The 22,561-nt window shown below is 38.3% G+C and overlaps 1 protein-coding gene across 1 annotated transcript; it reads right to left on the bottom strand.

The window, feature by feature from the left end:
- Nucleotides 1-232: 232 nt before the first annotated feature.
- On the bottom strand, nt 233-21,754 carry LOC139739549 (kinesin-II 95 kDa subunit-like; the record flags this gene model as incomplete). Its single annotated transcript, XM_071650151.1, has 17 exons — nt 233-290; nt 993-1,132; nt 1,701-1,806; nt 2,695-2,811; nt 3,277-3,395; nt 4,494-4,613; nt 5,273-5,470; nt 8,180-8,319; nt 10,153-10,337; nt 10,775-10,916; nt 11,650-11,728; nt 12,064-12,156; nt 12,636-12,705; nt 14,094-14,173; nt 15,533-15,616; nt 16,170-16,294; nt 21,630-21,754. Coding segments are annotated over 17 exons (1,981 nt in total), but the record flags the coding sequence as incomplete, so codon positions are not given.
- Nucleotides 21,755-22,561: the final 807 nt, after the last annotated feature.

The following is a 22,561-nucleotide window of genomic DNA, read 5'->3' on the forward strand; positions in this document are numbered from 1 at the left end:
CAGCCAGTGTATGTATGCCAATATCTTTTTATAATGGCCACTTACTAAAACAATGATTAATCGGTGCCTAAATGTATTTACATCAATGTACGGCAATTTGTTGATCAGTTGCAAGAAGTCCTATTTGTATCACATTTGAAGAACAAGTGTCAGAAAAATGAGCGATTCTTGTAAAGAGTTAAAGTACTACCACTACTTGTTCCCTTACTAACATGCAGCTAACTGATTCTACTTACTTTGATTTGACTTTGTCCTTCTTAAGTTTTGTCTTTGCCTTGAAAACTTCAGGTCTGGAAGAAACACAAGACAGAGAAGAAAAAAAGAAATACATCACATTTTATTCACAACATTGAATTGCTGTGTTCAATATATAAAAGTTTCCATACAGCTGTATTTTTCTTACATCGTATTTCTCATTTTTTAATGACATTCACTTTCAAAAAAAAAAAAAAAAAAAAAACAATAGTAAAGCACAAACTAATACAGACTTCCCAAACCCTTTAAAATAGTACTCGATTTGTTAGCAATCCTTGTGAATGAAGTAAATGGAGTCATGCATAACTCTAAATTTTATTGTATACATGTAAGTGGGTGCCAAACATTTCTAACACCTTGAATGGATCACATTACGTGAAGTCTCTGCTGATTACGAATGACACTCTTATACTGCCAATGAAATAGCCTCTATTACTTGTCCTATCAATTTCACTACCACTTTTTAAACTAACCCTGCAGTGAAAACAGACTTTCAAATAATATAATTGTTTAGTGTTGTGAACCGACATTATGCCTGTCATCATTGGTCTCTTGTCTTTTGTTTCTGCTAATTTCCAAAAAGCCAGACAGAAATGTGCTGTGCCTCTAATCTATTTTGTGCAATTGTTTTGTTTTGTTTTGTTTTGGTTTTGTGTTTTTCAATAGGCCAGCCAGAAAACCAGTGTGCATTTAATCCATTAGTGTGGTTGATAGAGCAACAAAATACAAGAACTCACTGCACTTCCAGATCCAGGTCATCTTCATCCTGTAGCGCGGCATCCAGTGCAGCCTGGACCCGTGGGGCCACCGTGGGTCCCTCGTAGTCCCGGGTGGTCCTATTGGGCATGTCCAGGTCCACAGACAGGATGTTCTCAGCCTATCGGTAGGAACAGGATCCAACCACACATTGGTTCCATATTAACAATGATAATGCAGTATGTTAGCCCACCAGGTGAATATTACTATGTTGACCAATAAACTTTTCATGTGCAAATCCAGAGCATACATCACACCATCTTATGATATGTAATGCACCCGGACACATCAAGGGCTTTATTTAGACACCAAAATATTGCTCTATATTTACAATATCTTGTGAGAGTTAACAGCATAGTCCATTAGGTTTACTGTAATGCATTATTTGGTAGTAAAACAGTCAAGCTTTGTGCTTTTTTTTTTTTTTTTGGCAACAGTTTTGCATGGACCTTAACCCGTTGGGGACAGTTTGATTTTCCTACAACACACATTTCCCATAGACACCTGCACAGGTATAGGCCTACTCGGGACTCGTCTTCAATGGGTTAAGAGGTATAAAGACAAAGCATGTGACAAGTGACATGCATGTCTATTCCACATTTCCTGCATTTGCCCGAAAAATATTGTTCATACAACACATCTTTGTTGAGAAAAATATTGACCCTCATCCAACAGCTAGAGATACAGACCTTGTATCGTGGGTTGCCTCCCATCTGGGCGGCCATCTTGGCGTAGTCAGCTATCGGTCTCCTGTTTCCAACGGCAGACACCGGTCTCTTGGCCATCTGCTGAGGCCTGTGAATAAACAAGCAGAAACAAATAAAACAAAACAAAACTAGAGAAGCACTCTGAGAGCGCAGACCTCCGCCAAGCGTGCATCTCATTTCAATCACTGATCTTGTTCTTCCATAGAGATATCAGTGATTTCCAGCCATACGTATACACTATAGCACGCTGAAAGTGTTTATAATAGTGTGCTGAAAGTCTCCCCATTTTCCAACATAGAAGCCTTTGTTACGTCATAAACCCTCAGCTGCACAGCGCTCCTCACCCTAGCAAAAACTAGAGCACGCACTTTAGTGCGCGCATGCAAACGTCAAATACGCGCAGCCTGAACTCCCAAGTTCATTGACCCTACCTGCCAAAATATAAAAAATCCTTCATATATTCCCCCAAAATTCTCGGATCACTACCAAAAGTTAATCGTTTGTTACTTGTGTCATTCTCAACCTTTCCTGCAAGTTTCATCCCAATACGTTCAATACTTTTTGAGTTATTTTGCGCACAGACAAACGAACGAACGAACAAACAAACAAACGAACAAACGAACAAACAAACAAACCAACGGTTACGAAAACATAACCTCCTCCCTTGGCGGAGGTAACAATGACAACCAAAGAAGAACTGAATTCACCTAACTACTCCCAACATATCTGGAAACCAGATGTCCTCCCATTTCCTCTTTCATTTTGCATTTCTTGTTTTGATAGAATAGGCACAAGGAAAGATGAAGTTCTGACTATTCATGGAAGAGCAATTACAATCTATGTATTATTAGGTGCAGTAAATCCGATTGTCAGGACAAAGCAGCTACAAGCATTTGACTTTCACCCAATCGGATTTCCATTCATTCCATACAAAGTATCAGTGTAGTATTTCAGGGGTGGGGGGGTGGGGGCTTACCCTTCTGCCTTGGCTAGAGGTGTTAGGAGCCACTCCTCCGTCTCCTCGTCAAACACCGCTCGAGTCGTGATTTTCGTCTTCTCTTCTGGCGGGATGAAATTGTCTGCAATAAGTTTCCTGGTGGAAACGAGAGAAAACGCACGATGAAAAAAAAAATATGGCTGGAATCTTACATTAAAGACTTTCAATGAGAAATTAACATTCTTGTAAAATGTACATTTTTAGTGGGTAATTACTTCTTCTAATATCATCCATAACACTTTCTCCTGACGTGAGGTTCTCTGGATAAACGGGACTCTTTAATTAAAGAGGACTACAGACAGTCAATGTATGAGATGTACTCCAGAGGTTTTCCAGAATTGTCAGGGTAAAGGGGACTGTAGACAGGGTATGAGATGTATTCCAGAGGTTTTCTAGAATTCTCAGGGTAAAGGGGGACTGTAGACAGTGTATGAGATGTCCCCCAGAGGTTTTCTAGAATTCCCAGGGTAAAGGGGACTGTAGACAGGGTATGAGATGTCCTCCAGAGGTTTTCCGGAATCGTCAGGGTAAATAGGACTCTATACAAGGTGTGAGACTCACTTGAGTTTGAGCTCTCGGATGAGTTCATTCTGAGTCTGCTCCAAATCCTGCCTCTCCCTGGCGTGTTCGTCCTGCAAGTCTTGGATGTCACTCTTGTAGGCTTGAAGCTTGGCAAACAACTGGACAGGTATTAGAGGATATACATACATTATTGAAAGGGACTGACTTCATGAACGGATGGATGGATGGATAGATGGAGTTAAAATGGATGCAATGTATATGGATAGATTGAAATGACATAGATGAACAGATACATGCAGATACATGAGGTGGCAAGACAGACTTATATGGAGATGTTCAGCTTAAGAAAGACTGAGAAATACACTGTTGTGTACATTGATAGAGAGATAGATAGATAGATAGAGAGACAGATAGATAGATAGATAGATAGAGAGAAAGATAGATAGATAGATAGATAGAGAGACAGATTGATGGATAAATTGAAAGTGGAATAGGCGGTTAAACAGAGGGACAGATATAAGGGAGAGACATAAGAACAGGAATAGACAAGATGGATGAATGGATGGATGGATGGATGGAATCTAATGGACTGATGGATACATTGAGAAATCGCAGCAAACATAGGCAGGAGGAGATTTCTATCTCGGGAGAGATTGAAAAATAGACGGAAGATGGGTACATTAACTAGTAAATATTCTGATGGAAAAATGGCTCCTCAATGTGACCGTATTTTGTAAACAAAATCCTAATTTATATACACAGCGACTTGGCAGCCCTGGTAGTGTGGCACTGGAAATGTTCACAGTATGGAAAGCTTTGCATTTAGTGCATCATAAACCTAGTGCAAATATCACACTCCCAGAAAGTTTTTGCTTGATATGTAAATGCTACTTTACAATTCAAATCTGCAAAATAAAACACATACAGAATTTCATGTTACCACATCGGGAGCAAAACATGACTTGTGAAAAATGTCCTTTTTAACAGTAGTTGTTTGCAGTCAGCATTTATAAGTCACTGACTTAACTTGGCTTTGACCAATCTTTTTCGACCTGGTACCTTTCTAACGCTCAAATTTCTGCATTTGTACAACTTAGCAACTTTCCTTTATTCTTGATGGGTATAGAACTGAACTTTGTCAGTTTCATGGTGGTCCATTCCCTTGCCTTTTTAACACATGGGGGGGGGGGGGGGGCGGATTAGCTAATCTTTATCGACGTGACACCTTTCTAATGTTCAAGGGGTACATCACTGACCTTTTTCAGTTTCTTGGTCTTGACTTCCACCTCCTGCTGTAGGGAGCTGTACGTCTCCTGGAGCTCCTCCGTGTTCTCATCCTTCTCCTTCAGCTTCATCTCCATCTCACGCTCTTGTTTCTATGGCAACGGCAGGGGAGAACAGATAGAACATCATCTCCATGATCATCCTGTCCTCATTCACAGTAAACTTTCATCACATACGTGTATACACACAAAAAAACACAGTGTGTACGTGCTACTTCTGAAGATTGCAATTTAGATGTTGCCTCTCTTCATTTGTTATCTCAAGCTCCTGTTCTGGGAACACAGAACACAATAGATTGAGCATGTATCTTCCACAATCAATGCAATTATTCACAAACACTTCAAATTTCCAACGTGAAGTTTTTCTATTCCTGACACTCTGCATTCTGAACTCTATCTCAGGATCTTCACTTTCTACGCAACTCGAGATGACACATCATTACATGCTGCCCTTTGTCCACATACAAAGTATTGTACATTATGTGCATAAAGTCAATACTATTGGAGTACAACATTATCATATATTACCTTTAAGTTAATAATTATATTATGTTGCTAATCACATCAATAGCATAACAGAAACACCTGTGTCAATGACTCCAAAAAAAGAAAGAAAGAAAGAAAGAAAGAAAGAAAGAAAGAAAGAAAGAAAGAAGGTTTCAGTACAATGATGAAAACAAATAGAAAACAAAACATCCAAAACAGACAGTGAGGAAGTGAGGTGGATGATGTCTCAGAACTAAATATGCCACCTTCTCGTCGATGAGTTTCAGCCGCTGCTCCTCCAGTCTCTTCTCCTGCTCGTTGGTGTGGTCCATGATGCTCTTGCCCCCAACCAGCAGCTTGCTCTCCATGGCCCTGATCTTGGAGTCCAGGATGTCCCGCTGCTGCTGCTGCTTCTTCACCTCCTCCTGTCTGGACTGCACCTCGGCCACCAGCCTCTGCTTCTCCTGCAAGTCGCCATGGCAACAGAACAAAGACGATGATGATGATGATGACTATACAGGGTGGCCCAAAAAGAACGGAACGCCTAAGATCTTTAATCACAGAAATATTGTCGCAAATATGTCATTATTTTGCATATCATTTGAAAGGCATTTCTTTTTCCAATAGAATGACACCAAGTTATTTAATTTTGGTTAATGCGTTATGATTTTAGGACCATTTTTGTCAACCCTTGCAATTTTCAAAATGTGATCATTTTGCACTTTGAGAGATACCGAAACCAGCGACAATTCGGCTTGTCGTAGAACCAGTAGCGTTCACAATGTGGGGAATGTGGGGCGGACAATGACAATCACACGTCTGCCTCACATTCCACACACTGCAAATGCTACTGGTTCTATGACAAGCCAAATTGTCGCTGGTTTCGGTATCCCTGAGAGTGCAAAATTATCACATTTTGAAAATTGCAAGGGTTGACAAAAATGGGCCTAAAATCATAACGCATTAACCAAAATTAAAGAACTTGGTGTCATTCTGTTGGACAAAGAGTGGCCTTTCCAACAGTATGCAAAATAATGAGATGTTTGCAACAATATTGCTGAAATTAAAGATCTTAGATGTTCCGTTCTTTTCGGGCCACCCTGTATATTGATGTGAATGATACTTGTCTCTCAATGTTTTCTGACATAACTCGTGACCTCCCACAATTTCTGGAGGGAATGAATACAGTATGCTATTAAACTGACAGAAATATACCATATCAGTATACTTTCTACATATGCTACTGTGCACCACAAAATGAACAAAAAGTCGCACACACTGATTTTGTGTGAGTACTGATAATAGGTGAAATGGGTCAACCGAGCCGATGTTGACTTTTTCATATTTTCTGAAAGAGCAAGTCTTCTTCTACATTGCGCTAAAATTTGGGATCATAAAACGGACAAAAAAGTGTGCTTTTTAGCCGTTTTTCTGGAACATTATTTGGCAGAGTAGTGTGTTTAGTTGTGTCTTCACAGTCCTGTTTTCATTTCTCAAAAACCTTGTACACACTCTTCACTTTCAAGTCCTATAACTTTTGAAAGGATAGCGCTACTGCTTTGAAAGTTGGCATTAATTAAGGACAGAATGTGTTAATAAGGCATGATAAATGTCAATTTAATCTGATAATCCCTTCATTGTTGTTACTCTGGTGGTTTACATCCTGGTTTTTTTTTTGTCCCATTCATTGCACAGTCAGCACGGCTTGTACATGTAAAGACTAAGCACTTGAATAGACACTGTACTTCAAAGCCTCTTTTCTCAGTTCACACTTTTCCTGAGTGTGTGTCTTCTTTCCAAATTTAGATAGGTTAGGAGAGTCCATTTGATTTGAGTTATATATCATTTTAAAGCTAAAAGTCTGCTCTTTCAGAATATGCTCTTCACTAAAATTTCATGTTTGGCGACTTTTTGTTTGTTTTGTGGTGCAGGGTCACATACTAAACAGAAGTTTAATCCACAACATTTTGGTATTATTCAACCTAAAATTTCCCATTACCATCCTGGCAATTCATCATGCTTTACTTTATACTGATGCAAAACATGTCTGCCACATCTACATACAATAGAAGATGCATGAGCTAAATTTTAGCTTAACTACTCAGAAAATGGGGGCGTAATGCTATCCACAAGATATAACAATGAAACTGCCAATGGCCAACTGACTCGACACTTTGGGGCTGTTGAAAAAAACCTGAGAAAAACCCGATTTTTAAGAGATTTTTTTTACCTGAGAAAAACTCAGGTCGATTTTTAAGAGATTTTTCCTGTCTAAAGCCAATCGAACCTCAGCCACAAGCCTCTGCTTCTTCTGCAAGTCGCCATGGCAACAGAAAACTGGTGATGATGATGAGATTGATGATATGTCGATGCTAACAATAATCATCTTTCAATTTCTTCCGCCTTAAGTTGACGACCCCACATAATTGCTGGACATAATGCTATCGACTTGTCAAAAAACTTCAACTGCTAAACACTCCTACGTAACAGTGCTTCAGTCGATATTTTGATATTATTACTTGCAAAAAGTTGTCATTATCATGGGAATGCATCACTTGTATGTTTTACTCGATATTAAAGCAAATCATGTCTTGCAAATCTACAGCTGTTCCTGTAAAGTATGATAGCAGTTGCACGAACCAAGTTTGAGCTGAACTACCAAAAAGCCGGGGGTGTAATGCTATCCCAAAGAGAGAACGAAAAACGGCATACTAGCGAAACGGCCAAGTGACTGGACACCTCGGGCCTGTTGCCTTTTTTTTTTTTTTCCACCATGAGAAAAAGAAAGGTTGATTTTTAATAGAGTTTTTCCTTTGTAAAGTCAATGGGGGAATCATAATAACCCGAGTACTGTCCAGATATTTTCGCGAATTGCTACTTGGAGGACATTTTCGCATGTTGTTAATTTCGCGGTTGCGAGGGTCTAACTAAACTTACTTATTTGCACATTGCTATTTTTCGGGGTTCGAAGGCGATTCCCGAAATTCGCGAAAATAAAAGCACCGCAAAAATTTCAGCTCATACAGTATTCACTTCTTACAAAAGTTTTTCTCAAGTTAGATGCTTTATGCAAGAGGCCCCTGACCTCAGAGTAATTTCTATATATTTCCATACGCACGTGTGTGCATGTGGGCTTATCAGAATGGATAGATCTTTTTCAAGATAGACGTTACCTCAGCGATCATATTTTGGTTGGCCAGGATTGCCTGCTTCTCCTGCTCCAGCTTCTGCTGAGCCTCCTTGTACATCTCCTCTTCATCCATCTCGGCTCCCTCCTCTGTCTCATCGTCGATGTCGTCATCCTCCGAGCCTCCTGATCGAAAAAGGTCAAAGTGATATTAACCTCATTGCACCATGAAGATACATACTGTATAGGCCTTATCTACTTCCTTTTGACAATCATGATCACAAAGAAAATAGCAGAATCAGCTTCCTGTCCCAGATAATCTGTTATGAATTACTGTAATCACACCAACTAAAAAATAGAAAGACAGTTCCCTTTTACCCAATATCAGGGGGATCTCTTTGAATTCTCTTTAATTGGCTTACTCAAAGATAGCTCTTTTAAAATACATGTATCATACATAATTGTATGTTACTTTCATTGGGATTCTCATTCATAATTTGACAAAATTCTAGATCGTGCACTGCACAGCATTCTTGTGGAAACACTAGGTATATGTGACCGTGCACCTCAAAACGAACATAAAGTCGCACACACTGATTTTGCGTGAGGACTGAAAATAAGTGAAATGGGTCAACCTAGCCGAACTTGACTTTTTCATATTTTCTGAAAGAGCGGGTCTTCTTTTACATTATGCTAAAATTTGGTATCATAAAACGGGCAGGAAAGTGTGTTTTTTAGCAGTTTATCTCAAACATTTTTGGTAGAATAGTGTGATTAGGTGTGTCTTTAGAATCCCTTTTTCATTTCTGAAAAACCTTGTCCACACTCTTCACTATCAACTCTAATAACTTTTGTAAAGAGAGTGTTACTGCTTTGAAAGTTGGCATTGATTATGGACAGAATGAGTTAATGAGACATGCTCAATTTCAGTTTAATCTGATAATCCCTTCATTGTTGTTACTCTGGTGGTTTACTTCCTGTTTTTTTGTCCCATTCATCGCACAGCCAGCACGGTTTGGTATAGATTATTAAAGCGCTTGAATAGACACTGTACTTCAGAGCCTCTTTTCTCAGTTCACACTTTTCCTGAGTTTGTGCTTTCTTTCAAATATTTAGATACTTGTAGGTTAGGAGAGTCCATTTGATTTGAGTTATACATCATTCTAAAGTTTAAAGTCTGCTCTTTCAGAATATGGTCTTAACTAAAAATTAATGTCTGGCGACTTCTTGTTTGTTTTGAGGTGCAGGGTCACATATAAATGTATGTGTTTCTATAAGGTAATAGCACATTAATTCTTACTAGCAATTGTACTACTCACATAATTAGGTTTTTCTTTTTTTTTCTTTTCAAAAGAGGTTCACTTTTGGACATAATGAAGCATAGCAATACTCAGACTTCATTGAAAAAGCAATTTACGTACAAAGGAAATACTAGTTATAGAAAACAACAATAGTTGCTTCATATTCATAAACTTCATTGTTTTGGTACATCTTTGCTCATTATAAGACTACATTTTCCACCTGAGTTAAGTATATACAGTGTAGCTTACAAAAGGCGCGGTCAGACTGGGTAAAGATCACAAAGTTCAAGGTCGGGAAGTCTTCCCGATCTTTTGTCGTGCAGTCACACTGGCAGCCAAACTTCTCGATCTTTAGATCAAGAAGTTTGGGTCATTGGTGCGCGAGCACAAGAAAGAAAAAAGAGCACCCAGACCAATGGCTCGTGATTGTGATGTTACAATGCACATCTGTACATGACAATGGCCTCGCGCTTCGGAGACACTACCCGCCAGCAGGTGGTGGACTGGTCACGTGACAAAGATCGCTAGGTTTCAGTTTCTCGCGGTCACACTGGCAAAAGATCAAGAAATTTGGAGGGGGAGGGGGAAAAATCCCTAGTTGATGTAGGAAGTTTCGCAAGAAGTTTTTGGCAAAGTTTTGTGGGAACTTCCGAGATCTGAAAGATCGCGATCTTAAACTTCTCAATCTTTTGCCTAGAGTCACACATCTTTGCCTTACCTTGCCCCAGCTTCTTCCCTCTCTTCCTCTTCTTCTGAGACCCCATCCCGCCACCGGTGCCTCCTTTCTTCTCCAGCTGCTGCTTCAACCTCATGATCTCTTCCTGAAACTCCCTCAAGAGGGCGTCCTTCGGATCCTCGTTGATCTTCGGTTTGTTCTTGATGTTCTTGGCCCGGTTGGCGTACCTATTTAGTATCATCAAAACGGAAATGGAGCAGAGTCAATTTAATGCAAACAAAATTTACGATCTAGCATAGTCTCTGGACATGGCTCAATGACTCAACTAGACGTAAGTAAACTCGACTCTGTCAAGCTTGAATTAGCTCTGCTCAACATGGTTTTGATAAATACGACTCAACTTGAAAATGAACTCAACATGGCCAGATCTTGCTTGATTCAACTTGACACAATTCTACTCGACATAGCTTGGCTTGATCGACTTGGCTTGAGTTGACTTAACAGTACTGAAGTTACTACGTACAACTACACTCGACCTAGCCGTACTTGACGTACCTCCACTCAACTCTGGTCTAATCGACTTGGCTTGACGTAACTTGAGCTGATTTGACTCAACTCGATTTGACTCAACCAACTCAAATTGACTGAACTCATCTGGACTCACCTCAGAGTGGTGATGGTCTCGTCAAAGTTGTAGCTGGCAGGACCCAGGTTGGCCACCATGACGGTGCGGGCATTGCCCCCCAGTGAGTCTTGGAGGAGCCTCGTCAATTTGGAGTCTCGGTACGGAATGTGAGAGCTCTTGCCTGCACGAATACAAATTGATACATAAAATATGATTGTACAAAAGTATCATATCCACAAAATATATTGCCAGGATATATCCTTAGATGATGCCAAACACACATACACACCAACATTCTCTATTTCTCTGTTTCTATCTCTCTCTCTCTCTCTCTTTCTAGCTTGTTCTCTCACAATCTCCACATCCAATTTTGATTACAATACAGGTTAAATATTATCATTTCTGAATATTCAAAGTGAGACCATCATTGATTATGTCAAATTAACAAGGATGGAGATCATGCATTTCATGATCAAACTGCTATTTTTCATATTCATTCCTCCATATTGGTCATAATGGGTGATTCAAAGCTTGATTTCAGTTATCTCATTTCATTGTATGCACCAGTAATAGCTGTAAGCGTGAAATCAACTGGTTTTACAGGTTAAGCTGAAAAGCATGACGGTTCTGCTAACTAGTGTTTGGCACGGCGTTGAAAGATTGTACATGTCATAATGTGAATCATGCTGACATTTATGTTGACAAGTTACATGCTCTTTGTAGCCCTTTTACTTCTTGAGTTTGCATATTTGCATGTATCATTCAAATTTTTGGTGTTAGTGTAAACTTTTTTTTTCACTGACATTCATCAAGATAAAAACAGTTAAAATCTCATGAAACTCACATCAATTCCGTCTATTTAAGTTAAATTCTCCTCTGTACAATGTAGGAAGCAAGAAGATGTATCCACTCACCATCAACAAGGGCAGATATGACATTTCCTAGAGCTGCTAGTGAAAGGTTAATCTTTGTTGCTTCCTTCAATCTCTCGCCCTGTAATGAGAATGCAGGTCACAAATGAAACACAGCCATGATTAAATTCAAGGCCAAGAAAGGAAATGTTGCCAATTTAAAGAATGCATGTTTAATATGTGTGAGTACTGCATTAATGTCTTTAAGGAGACAAAAAAAGAACATAAAAAATGGGACATTGCTACGATGAAGGAAAACATGAAACTAGGAGTACAGAAATATAGCAAAAATACATAGCAGTACATACATGAAAAAGAAAAAGAGTTCATGGGGAACGGGGGAGAGGGTTTGTGATTGGACATGGATGTTAGAAAAGAGCTGTCTTTCTCCATCCACCACAAGAGGGCAGCACTCACCGTAGCCCCTGTCTTGTTTTGCCTCTCGCTGCCTGCAAGATCCACCAAGTTGAGCTTCCCGACTCGTATGTGATTCTCACCATCTGGTCCAAGCTGCATCGTTAAAAACACACACACACACACACACACACACACACACACACACACACACAAAAGCAAACAAAACAAAACAAATATAATAGCATTGTTTGGCTGAGACATACAAGTAATTACTGCTTGCTATTCAAAATGGACTATTTGTAGTTAGCCTTTAATCATAATTATCATGACAGTGCCTTATGTTTAACAGTAAAATACACTTTATATTATGGAATAAAGTACAATGGTTCCTTCAAAATCTTCAAGATATTTGTAGAAAGGACATCTGATCATATAAATTGAACTGCATACAATTGTACTGTTCTCTTCTTCTCTCTTTTGTCGCATTGGAATTTCTTACGAGATGACCTTTCTGAGTATGGAAATTGTGTCTGTGAATAATTCCAAACTGCATACAACTTTTCTACACATGAGGATATAATGGATCCACCATGCCAATCCTGCTGACATCTGACCTTTGACATTCAACTCACCTCACTACACTCTATGGTGATGATGAAGATTGCGTGGGAGCGAGAACTCTGCTCGTTCATGTTGGTCGCACTGAATACACGTAAATCCAGATGAGAGGAAAAAAAAATGACAATATGTGACATATTCATTCAAAGTTTGCTCTAATATCGTCCTTGAATGGTAGAAATATGTGTAACTATCATATACATGTCCTCGTTAAAGGCTTAACACATAGGGGATACAATAAGTATTACCACAAAAACAAAGTTGAAAAGTTAAATTTTGAAAAAAAGATAACAGTAAGCCAATATTAAAAGAAAAAAAAAATCTTGATCAATATTTTCATAGAACTTATGAAGGAAAACAAATACATAACATCTAAAGATATTGCATCAAAAGATTATGATCCGATGATGGTTTACAATTTGGTCCGGGACTTCAGTGTTCTTTATCAAAGCACAAACTATTTGGCAGAGGAAAGTCAATATGTCACATACATGTATCTGTTCACAAGAAAGTGGTACTGGAATATCATACTGAATGTTATATTATGTCATGGTTAAAGGGATCGTACAGTTTTGATTGAGACATAATTTCAGGTTTCTAAAATTTTTTGGTGAGATAATGAGAAACCTCTTATGAAATAGGAAAGAGCATGTAATTCTATGAGGAATTCAATGCTTATTTGATGAAAATTGGTTTTGAAATGGCTGAGATATCAAAAAAAAAAAGCTATTTTAATAGAGTGTGGAACCCACACTTTATTACGATCGCTTTGTTTTACTTTGTTTTTGGATGTTTCATTCATTCCAAACCCGATTTTCATCAAATAAACTTTGAATTCCTCTTAAAATGGTATGCTCTGTACTACATCATAAGTGTTTTCTTGGTATCTCGCATAAAGTTAAAAGCCCAATTCTCATCTCCACCAATACTGTACTATCCTTTTAAGCATTTTACTTTCCACTAAAGACATTTCCTGATATCAGCGCAGTTTGAAGGGGGCACAAAACCTGTACTTAATCCCTGCTGACAGATATGACGAGCCTCCAAAGAGTTGGCATATGACAGAAATGCATCATTAGTCGTGAATTAATGTCATTCAGTATCTACATCTACATGTCTTGATGCCAGAAAAAAGTGTCAAACACAGAGAAAAGGCCTAGGGGCAAATTCATTCAGACTGTGTGCCTCACTATCAACACACTCTGCTAAAAACACATTCAAACTCTTAGCTTTGGCTTTACCTTTTGGGCTGGACCTGGGGGGCATTTCATGAAGGAACTTGTCGGATAAAATATCTGACAAGTCAATTATATCCGACAAGTTTTGAGAAATTCTTTAGTCTGATTGGATGATTTCTCTAAACTTGTTGGATATAATTGACTTGTCGGACATTTTATCCGACAAGTTCCTTCATGAAACGCCCCCACGATTCTTTCAGTGGATGAGGAATCACGACAATAAACTACACTCACCCGACGGATCTGTTGTTATTGCCAACTGTCATGACGTGCTCAATTTCCTTCACGCTCTTCGTCACAAACGATGAAAGATCCTGGTGGCCACCAAAGAAGGAAACAAAATTAACGGAACATGAAAATTTGCATGGAGTAGCTAACACAATAGAGAACAACCAGGGACTCTATGATTACCATACAGTGCTACTAGAAAGTATAATGTATAATCACCAAGACTGAAGTTTTGATCCATAAACAGGCATTGTCCTAAATCAACGTTGGAGTAAAGTACAATGTAAGTGCTATAACATGTAGAGTCATATGAAATCTCGGGTTTGATATTGTGAGAAGCTCTCTGAGTCATATAATTCTTTTTAATGCTTTTATATCCAGAAATAACTTTGTAAATATTTACTTCTTTCAATGCCTGTTAAAAATCTAACCCTGTGTAATGAGCACAGAAAAACAGTTCAGTAATTATCTTCTTTGTGAAGCTCACACATTTGCTTTTGGAAGACTCAGGGATTATGCTGAGGTTTCAGTATACTGGATAAAATAGCATCTTTAACCCTACTGTGTTTTGTTCTAAAACAGGCATGCACATCGGAGTGCTTTCTTTGCTGATCTCCACATGTCTACAACTACTGTAAAAGTGGAAACTTTTGTGTGAGTAAATTGTTTTTGGGCTAAATTGGGTGAGATAGATTTGGTGTATCTTTTATTCCACTCAATCAAAACATTCAAACAAAATGTTACATATCAAGTAAACATATCTGCATGCTTTAATCTTGGCACCAATTTATAGTTGCATACAATGCATGAAAATTATCATTCCACAAAAATGACCACTTTCACAGTAATTGCCAATGAATAAAGATATAAACCAGCCCCCCTAATTCCTATTGGTACAACATGGCCATCCTGTCGGACTGAGGCACACTGTTACACCTGAGTGGGCTCGTTAATATTAACAACTAAGTCCACTTTGGATGGATGGCTAAATGCTATCAAAAAAAAAAAGAAAAAAGAAAAAAGAAAACTAGAGCACTCGCAAAGGAGACAAGTTCAAGCACATGTATCCCCTGAACTCGTCTCCCATACCCCATCTGGATTACTTTTTAGGCCAGAAAGTTGCTCCAAAAACAATAGGCATCTTTATTTCACTATAATGCATCTTTTTGCCAAATTTGAAGAAAATCTGACAAGAAATGCGGCTGATAGAGCACACACAAGAACAGTGACATGGCCTCCAAGTCGGAACACTGAGGGCGCCGTCACCACAAACTGTTGTGTCCTTCATGTAGAATTACCACCCATACACCTCCTTAGCAAGTATAGTATCCTCCGAACTCTGTTGGGGGGGGGGGGGGGGGGGGGGGACAATAATACACTGTAGCATGGCAAGGGAAAAGCTTTATAAAGAGTCTTGGTACACAAAGGGCTTTATTAAAACAAACCTTGACATAGACTCCTGTGTCTGGTCTCTCCTTGAGGTCCAATCTCTTGGTCTGGTCCTTGGCTAACAGGTCTCGGATCTCTTCCTGTGAATGCATCAAAGATTTGTGTGATCTTTGTAAACTACAATGTAATTGTATTCTTTTTGACAGGATGTGAAGTGCACACAAGTGTGGAAACAACTTCGCATAAGGCACATTTAAATGCATTTTTTGTTGCTTTGTCTCTCCTGTTATGAGAAGACATATGAATTAAAGTCTAATGTTGGCTGTGCTCATGTGATGATAAAGATTGGGTACCAGATTGATTATTACACTTTGTTTAAAATCTACAGACACTGGGAAAACTAAAACTATTTTTCTCTGTTGAAAAGCATATCGAAACTGTTTACAGAAAAGGCACAAGAACATAAAGTATGAAAATAAGACAAAAACAAAGAAAAAAACAGGAAGAAGAAAGAAGACGCAAAGGAAAAAAACACAAGAAAAAGAAAGAGAAGGACTCATAAAATGAAGAGGAAAGGTGATTATAGAGAAGACAGGAAAGAAGGAAAAACGAGAAGAAAACAGATGAGACAAAACAAAGTAAAGAAGAACAAAGAGAGGAAAACAACAGAACAGAAGCAAATAATTTTCTTACCTGATAGATTTCTAGGTACGAGGCACGGACTAGGTACTGTTGGTTCTGTGTGCGTGATATATGGGTGAAGATGTGTTCGAAGGAATTTGGTATGACTCCACGCAGCTCTGGGTTTGAACGCAACCCTGCATAGGAAAGGAAAGTAGGGTGTTATTAGGAAGAGTTACATTATTGGTTTTGCTTTCTTGTTAACTACAGCTACAAAGTAAACTTTTATTACATGTAGAGTTCAATAAGAAATCTTCCAAAGAAAAGAAATTTTGTCATGAAGAAATGTGTATGTACACAACTCTTCATTTCATGGAATTTCACATAAACCGGGTATCAAAGTTTGCAGTCCAACACAATGTATATCAACCTACAACTAGAATTGTCGCTATGGCGTTTGATGCCTCCGCCATAATGCATGATTCTCCCAATAGGCGTATAGTACAATGTCTTCACAATGTGTGATCCATGACAGTTTCACATAACTGGCAAAATATTGAAATGACAGGTTTATCAGAAATGTCTTCTGGGTTTGTTATAATTTTCTAAGAGTGCAGGCACACATATTTGGGGAATTGAGAATTTTTACTTGAATTCTGACGGACCTTTTTATAAGTTTATGCAATGGGTAATTTGATTTGATTTGATTTTATTGTTCCACATTTCAAAACATCAAACATGATACGATCGATTGAACATAAGATTGAACATAGCGTCGTAAATTACAAAAAATACAAGAGAAGACAATTTAACAAACATGAAATGTGGGGACCTACTAAAAAGCAAAGCTTGTAATGTATAGGTCCCTGTATATATGAAAGTGTTGGTCTTCTTAAACAACCTAGAAACGAAAACTATGAAAGGAAGGAAAGGGACGTAAAAGAAAAGAGAGCAAAAAGAGCAAAGGAAAGGAATAAAATATACGAAAGCATAGCGAAATACAAAGTAGCCACCTGTAACGCGTTAACAAGACTCCTTGTCACCCGAGCAACACAGTTACGTAACTGTAAGAATGCGCAAAAACGCACATGATACATAATGATTCATTAATTCAGGAAGGCCTTGACATAAATGACTCAGTAAAAAAAAACCAAAAGGCAACCATGGAATACATATGATAAACAACGAATCTGATAAAGAAGAGGGAGTTCAAATAAAATTGCATGTTGTATTATTAGATATAAGCCTGCACAAGGGATTTTTTTAGTTTACGTTTAAAACAGTTCAATGACAACGATTCAATAATGTCGGAGTCAAGGCTATTCCAGAATGTTGGACCTGTATGTACTATTGTTTTAAGAGCAAATGCAGTTCTCACGGGAGAAAAGTGAAATGAATTTTCCTGTCTTGTAGGGTAGGAATGTATAACTTTATTTTTTACAAACATGGGAGTGAAAGCATAAGGTAATTCGTCTTTAGTTAACTGGTACATAAATATCCCAAGGGAGTAAGAATGTATATCAAAAATCTTTAAGAGGTTATTACTTTTGAACAGAGGGCTTGTCGGTGCTAAATAATTGGTACAATTGATAATCCTTACAGCTCGCTTTTGTATTCTAAAGATAGACTCCAGGCGTATTTTGGAACAATTCCCCCAGGCCAGTATGCTATAATGAAGATACGGCAATAACAAAGTCGAATATAAGGTACGTAATATATATGTGGGGAAAACATGCTTAAGCTTCTGTATAACACCCAAATTTCTTGATAATAACTTACATAAATGATTTGTTTGTTCCTGCCAAGATAATTTACAATCAATTAAAAGACCAAGAAATTTAACTGAATTTGTCTGTTGTAAGTTTACTCCTGTGATTGAAATTGAGCCAGGTAAACAAGTGATTGTATTACTAAACACCATAAAATTATAGTTTTGTTTAGATTTAGAGATAGTTTGTTACTTTGAATCCAATCATTGACGTGATTCAACTCAGAGTTAAGCATATCAAGTAACTCAGTAGGATTTTTGTGCGTCAAAAAAAGACTTGAATCATCCGCAAACAAGAGGAAAGAAAGGAGTGCTGACGACCTGGGCAAATCATTTATGTACACAATAAAAAGAAGTGGTCCCAAAAGGGAGCCTTGTGGAACACCACACGTTATATTTGCTGTGCTTGAATCAGAATCATTAATGTGTACAAATTGTGACCGATTTGTGAGGTAATCTCTGAACCACTCCAAGGCGCTGCCACGAATCCCGTAATGAGACAGTTTGTACAGTAATATTTCATGGTCAATTGTGTCGAACGCCTTGGAGTGGTCCAGAAAAACTCCAACAGTGTGAGATTTAGCTTCGATAGCTTGAACAACTGTATCTATTAACAACAAAACAGCGTGAGTAGTCGAATGTTTTTTGCGAAAACCAAATTGAGTGTCTACTAAAATATCATGGTCATTTAAAAACTTGATAGTTCGGGAGTAGACAACTTTTTCAAGTACTTTGGAGAATGATGATAAAAGAGATATAGGTCTATAATTGCCCAGGTCGTCCTGTCTGCCTTTCTTAAAAACAGGAATAATCTTGGCAACTTTCATTTTACTAGGAAAAACACCAGTCATTAAAGACAAATTGAATACATGGGTCAAAGGTGCGGCTACTTCATAAATGATTTGTTTAAGAAGAAACATTGAAATACCATCATAGCCTGAGCTTTGTTTAGCTTTAAAATTATTTACAATATCTATGACATCCAATGCATCTACGGGCGTGAAAAATATAGAACTAGGATTGGGATTCACAAGAAATGAATGAAATGTTTTTTCCGTTAAAGGAATATTTCTGGCCAAATTTGACCCAATATTTACAAAATACGTGTTGAATGCTTCAGCAATACCACGGGAGTCATCAATTATCGTTCCATTTTGTATTATTTTATCAATTCCCAGTTTCTTTCCATCATTCTTTTTTAATACATCATTTATAACTTTCCAAGTAGACTTGATATCATTTTTATGGATTTGAAATTGTGCAGAAAAATAATCTTTTTTTGCTTTACGTAGCACAGAAGTCAAAGTATTTCGGTAAGCTGAGTATTTACGTTTTGCTTCTTCTGTACCACTAGACTTATATCTATAAAATAAATTGTTTTTACGATTTATAGATCTCAAAATTGATTTGGTGATCCAAGGACTTCTTGGGATTTTTTTATAATTCAATTTGATCGATGAAACTGGGAAATGAGCATCATATAAACGCAAAACAATTTCATTGAATATATCAAACGCTATATCAGCGTCATTCATATTATAAACAGCAGACCAGTCGGTATGATCAAGACTCATTTTAAAACTTTCTATACGTTGTTGTGACATTACTCGAAATCCCTTTTTATTATAATTTGTTTTACCTTTTTCAAAAATATCGTGTAACGTCACAAATATAGGGAAGTGATCCGATATATCAGAAACAATGATTCCTTGATCAGCAACGTGAGATAAATTTGTAAATATGTTGTCAATTAGTGACGAAGTTGTATCAGAAACCCTTGTTGGTTTCGTGATACAAGGTATAAATGAATTGTACATCATTGTATCTAAGAATTCCTGACACTGGGGCTTTTCACTATAACAAAATAAATTAACATTAAAGTCTCCCATCAATATACAATGCTTGTTCATAAGAGAGGGAGAGTCAAGTATAGTTTGCAGTACACCGACAAAATCGTTAAAATTACTATTTGGTGGCCTGTAAATTTCTCCAACTATAATTTCCAAGGTATGAAGAAAGAGTGTAAATGACGGTACAAAATAGATTTTTTTTTTTTTTTTTTTTTTTTTTGGGGGGGGGGGGCATTGAAACCTGGCCTTTGACCCTTAACCTTTGACCTTTGACCTTCTGGCTCGACATTTCCCAGAGAATCTCCATTAGGTAATGCATGTATCAAGTTATGGAACTAATAATGCAAGCATTAATGACGGAAATAGTAACATTTTGAGGAGTTGACCTTGACCTTTGACCCCTGACTATTGACCTATGACCCTTAAATTCCCTAGATAATCCCTGCAAGTCAGTACATGCGTATGTACCAAGTTCCATGAAGATACAAGTACATTGAACCATTTGCGAGAAAAGTGATATTGCAACATTTTCATCTAACCTTTGACCTTTTGACCTTTGACCTTATGACATGAAACTCTCTCTGGAGAATCTTTACGCAGTAGTACATGTCCACACCAAGTTTCAAGAAAATACCTTTGGGCATTGCATAGATATGGGGGAAATTGCAACATTTGTAGCATTTGACCTTGACCTTTTGACCTTTGACCTCTTGCCAATGTCACTAAAATCTACTCAACTAATTGTCCCATCATACATCATCCTTGGACCAAGTTTGGTGAAAGCTGCTTCATCCAGTTTTGAGTTATCACATAAACAGATTAATTTTAAGATTTGACCTTGATCTTTGACCTTTGACCTCTGTCTGATTTCACTGAAAAACTAATCAAGTAATTGTCCCATCATACATCATCCTCCAACAAAGTTTGGTGAAATTTGCTCCATCCAGTCTTGAGTTATCGCGTAAACGGATACAATTTCATGATTTGACCTTGACCTTTGACCTTTAGCCGATTTCACCCCAAATCTAATAAAATAATTGCCCCATCATACTTCATACTTGGACCAAGTTTGGTAAAGTTCCAGTAAATATTACTCAAGTTATCGCGTAAACGAAAGCGGACGGACGTACGGACGTACGTACAAACGTACGTACGTACGGACGGACAACCCGAAAATATAATGCCTCCGGCACCACTTCGTGGCGGAGGCATAAAAAATTTGTATGGTATGGATATTAGTCTAGTATTCTGACATCAATGCCCCTTTTGCAAAATAATGCTTAACCTAATTGCGCTTTGACAATCAAAAATAAGATAAAAATACTTATATATCAATTTACACATACACACACAAAAATCTTTCAGAGACAAAAGAACACTGAAAGGCCCCTGTTATTGATTACTATAAAACAGAATGGATTGAACAAATACAATACTTTTTTTTTTATTTGTGGGTTTGGGTGGGCTGCCATGACTAATTTTTGTCATTACTACAGAGAGTTATCTCTGTCAAAACATTAGAATAAAAGCAAAACAGCTTTTCTATCAAGCAAAACAGCTTTTCTATCAAGCAAAAAAAGCATAGTCTCAGAGATATCAAGTGTATGTTTAGTAGCTGGCTACTTTAGACAGAGTACAGTACATTCTTGCCCAGGCAAATTATTCCATTGAGGAAAAACTGAATTTACTACAAAAAACATTTACCATAAACACCAGGGGGGCATATCATGAAGCAGTTTGGTCAGATATTTTTTCTGACAAACTGTTACCAGCTACAGAAATCCTTGCATCTGATTGGCTGACAGCAAATTTGTCAGACAAGGTCAGACAAAATGCTTCATGAAATGCCCCCCTGGTCGAGTATACTTGGGATTCGTCCATTATAGCGGGTTAAGCATTTAGCATTTAACTCACCTTCCATGGTAAAGGTTTTCCCGGTCCCCGTCTGCCCATAGGCAAAGATGGTGCCATTGAAGCCCTGGAGAACGGATTCCACCAGCGGCCTGAAAGTCTCATCGTACAGGTCTCTCTGCTTGGAGCTGCAAGGGGATGGGAAAAGGAGAAGGGGAATGAGATGGGGGAAGGGAGTTAATGAAAAGAAAACAATTCAAAATCATATGAGGAAAAATCATTAGGTATGCAGGAGAAATAGCAAGAGTGTAAACATCATGGCAACAGAGCACACATATAATACACCAAATCAAGGCTCGATACTAATTTTCCCTCTGGTGTCCCATTCGCCCTAAATATCTCATTGCACAGGTCTCTCCATGTCCGATGAGACATACTTCGGACCACTAAAATCTTAAAATCTGAAATTTTGGTGGCCGGAAAAAGAAAAGTAGTGGCATGCGGTACACGTGTACATGTACATGGAAACATAAGAATCCTCTTTGAATCTTAGTGGCCCCAGGGCCACTAAAAGATATAACCTTTTTGGGAACTTGGCGGCCCAACACAAATGTTGAGCCCTCTCACAGTGTAACAGGCCTCGAAATAGGATTTTAGAGGGGCAAGGCCATTTAGAAAAGGGCACTTTGTCCAAGAGGCCAGGGCACTTAGGTCAGTCAGAGGGGCAACAAGGCCACATTCGAAAGGGCATGTTGGGTGTTTATACGTGATGTGAATGCCCCATAGAGCTGTATGCTATAGACCTTGCTGCTACACTCCAGCAGCGCACGCACGCATAAGATATCTCCACAGCAGACGACGTTAGGCAGTAAGCCATGCGCAATATGATGTAGGTTCTGCAATACAGTACGTTCTCAACGCACACGCCACGCTCGCTTTGGAGCACCTCCGGCGCCATTTTGCTTTGAGCATGCGGCGTTGGCACGCGCGGGTCG

Source organism: Diadema antillarum, unplaced genomic scaffold, assembly GCF_040938485.1.
Source record: "Diadema antillarum isolate AM-2024a unplaced genomic scaffold, OU_Dant_1.0 seq00000805_RagTag, whole genome shotgun sequence".
In the NCBI taxonomy this organism is placed as follows: Eukaryota; Metazoa; Echinodermata; class Echinoidea; order Diadematoida; family Diadematidae; genus Diadema; species Diadema antillarum.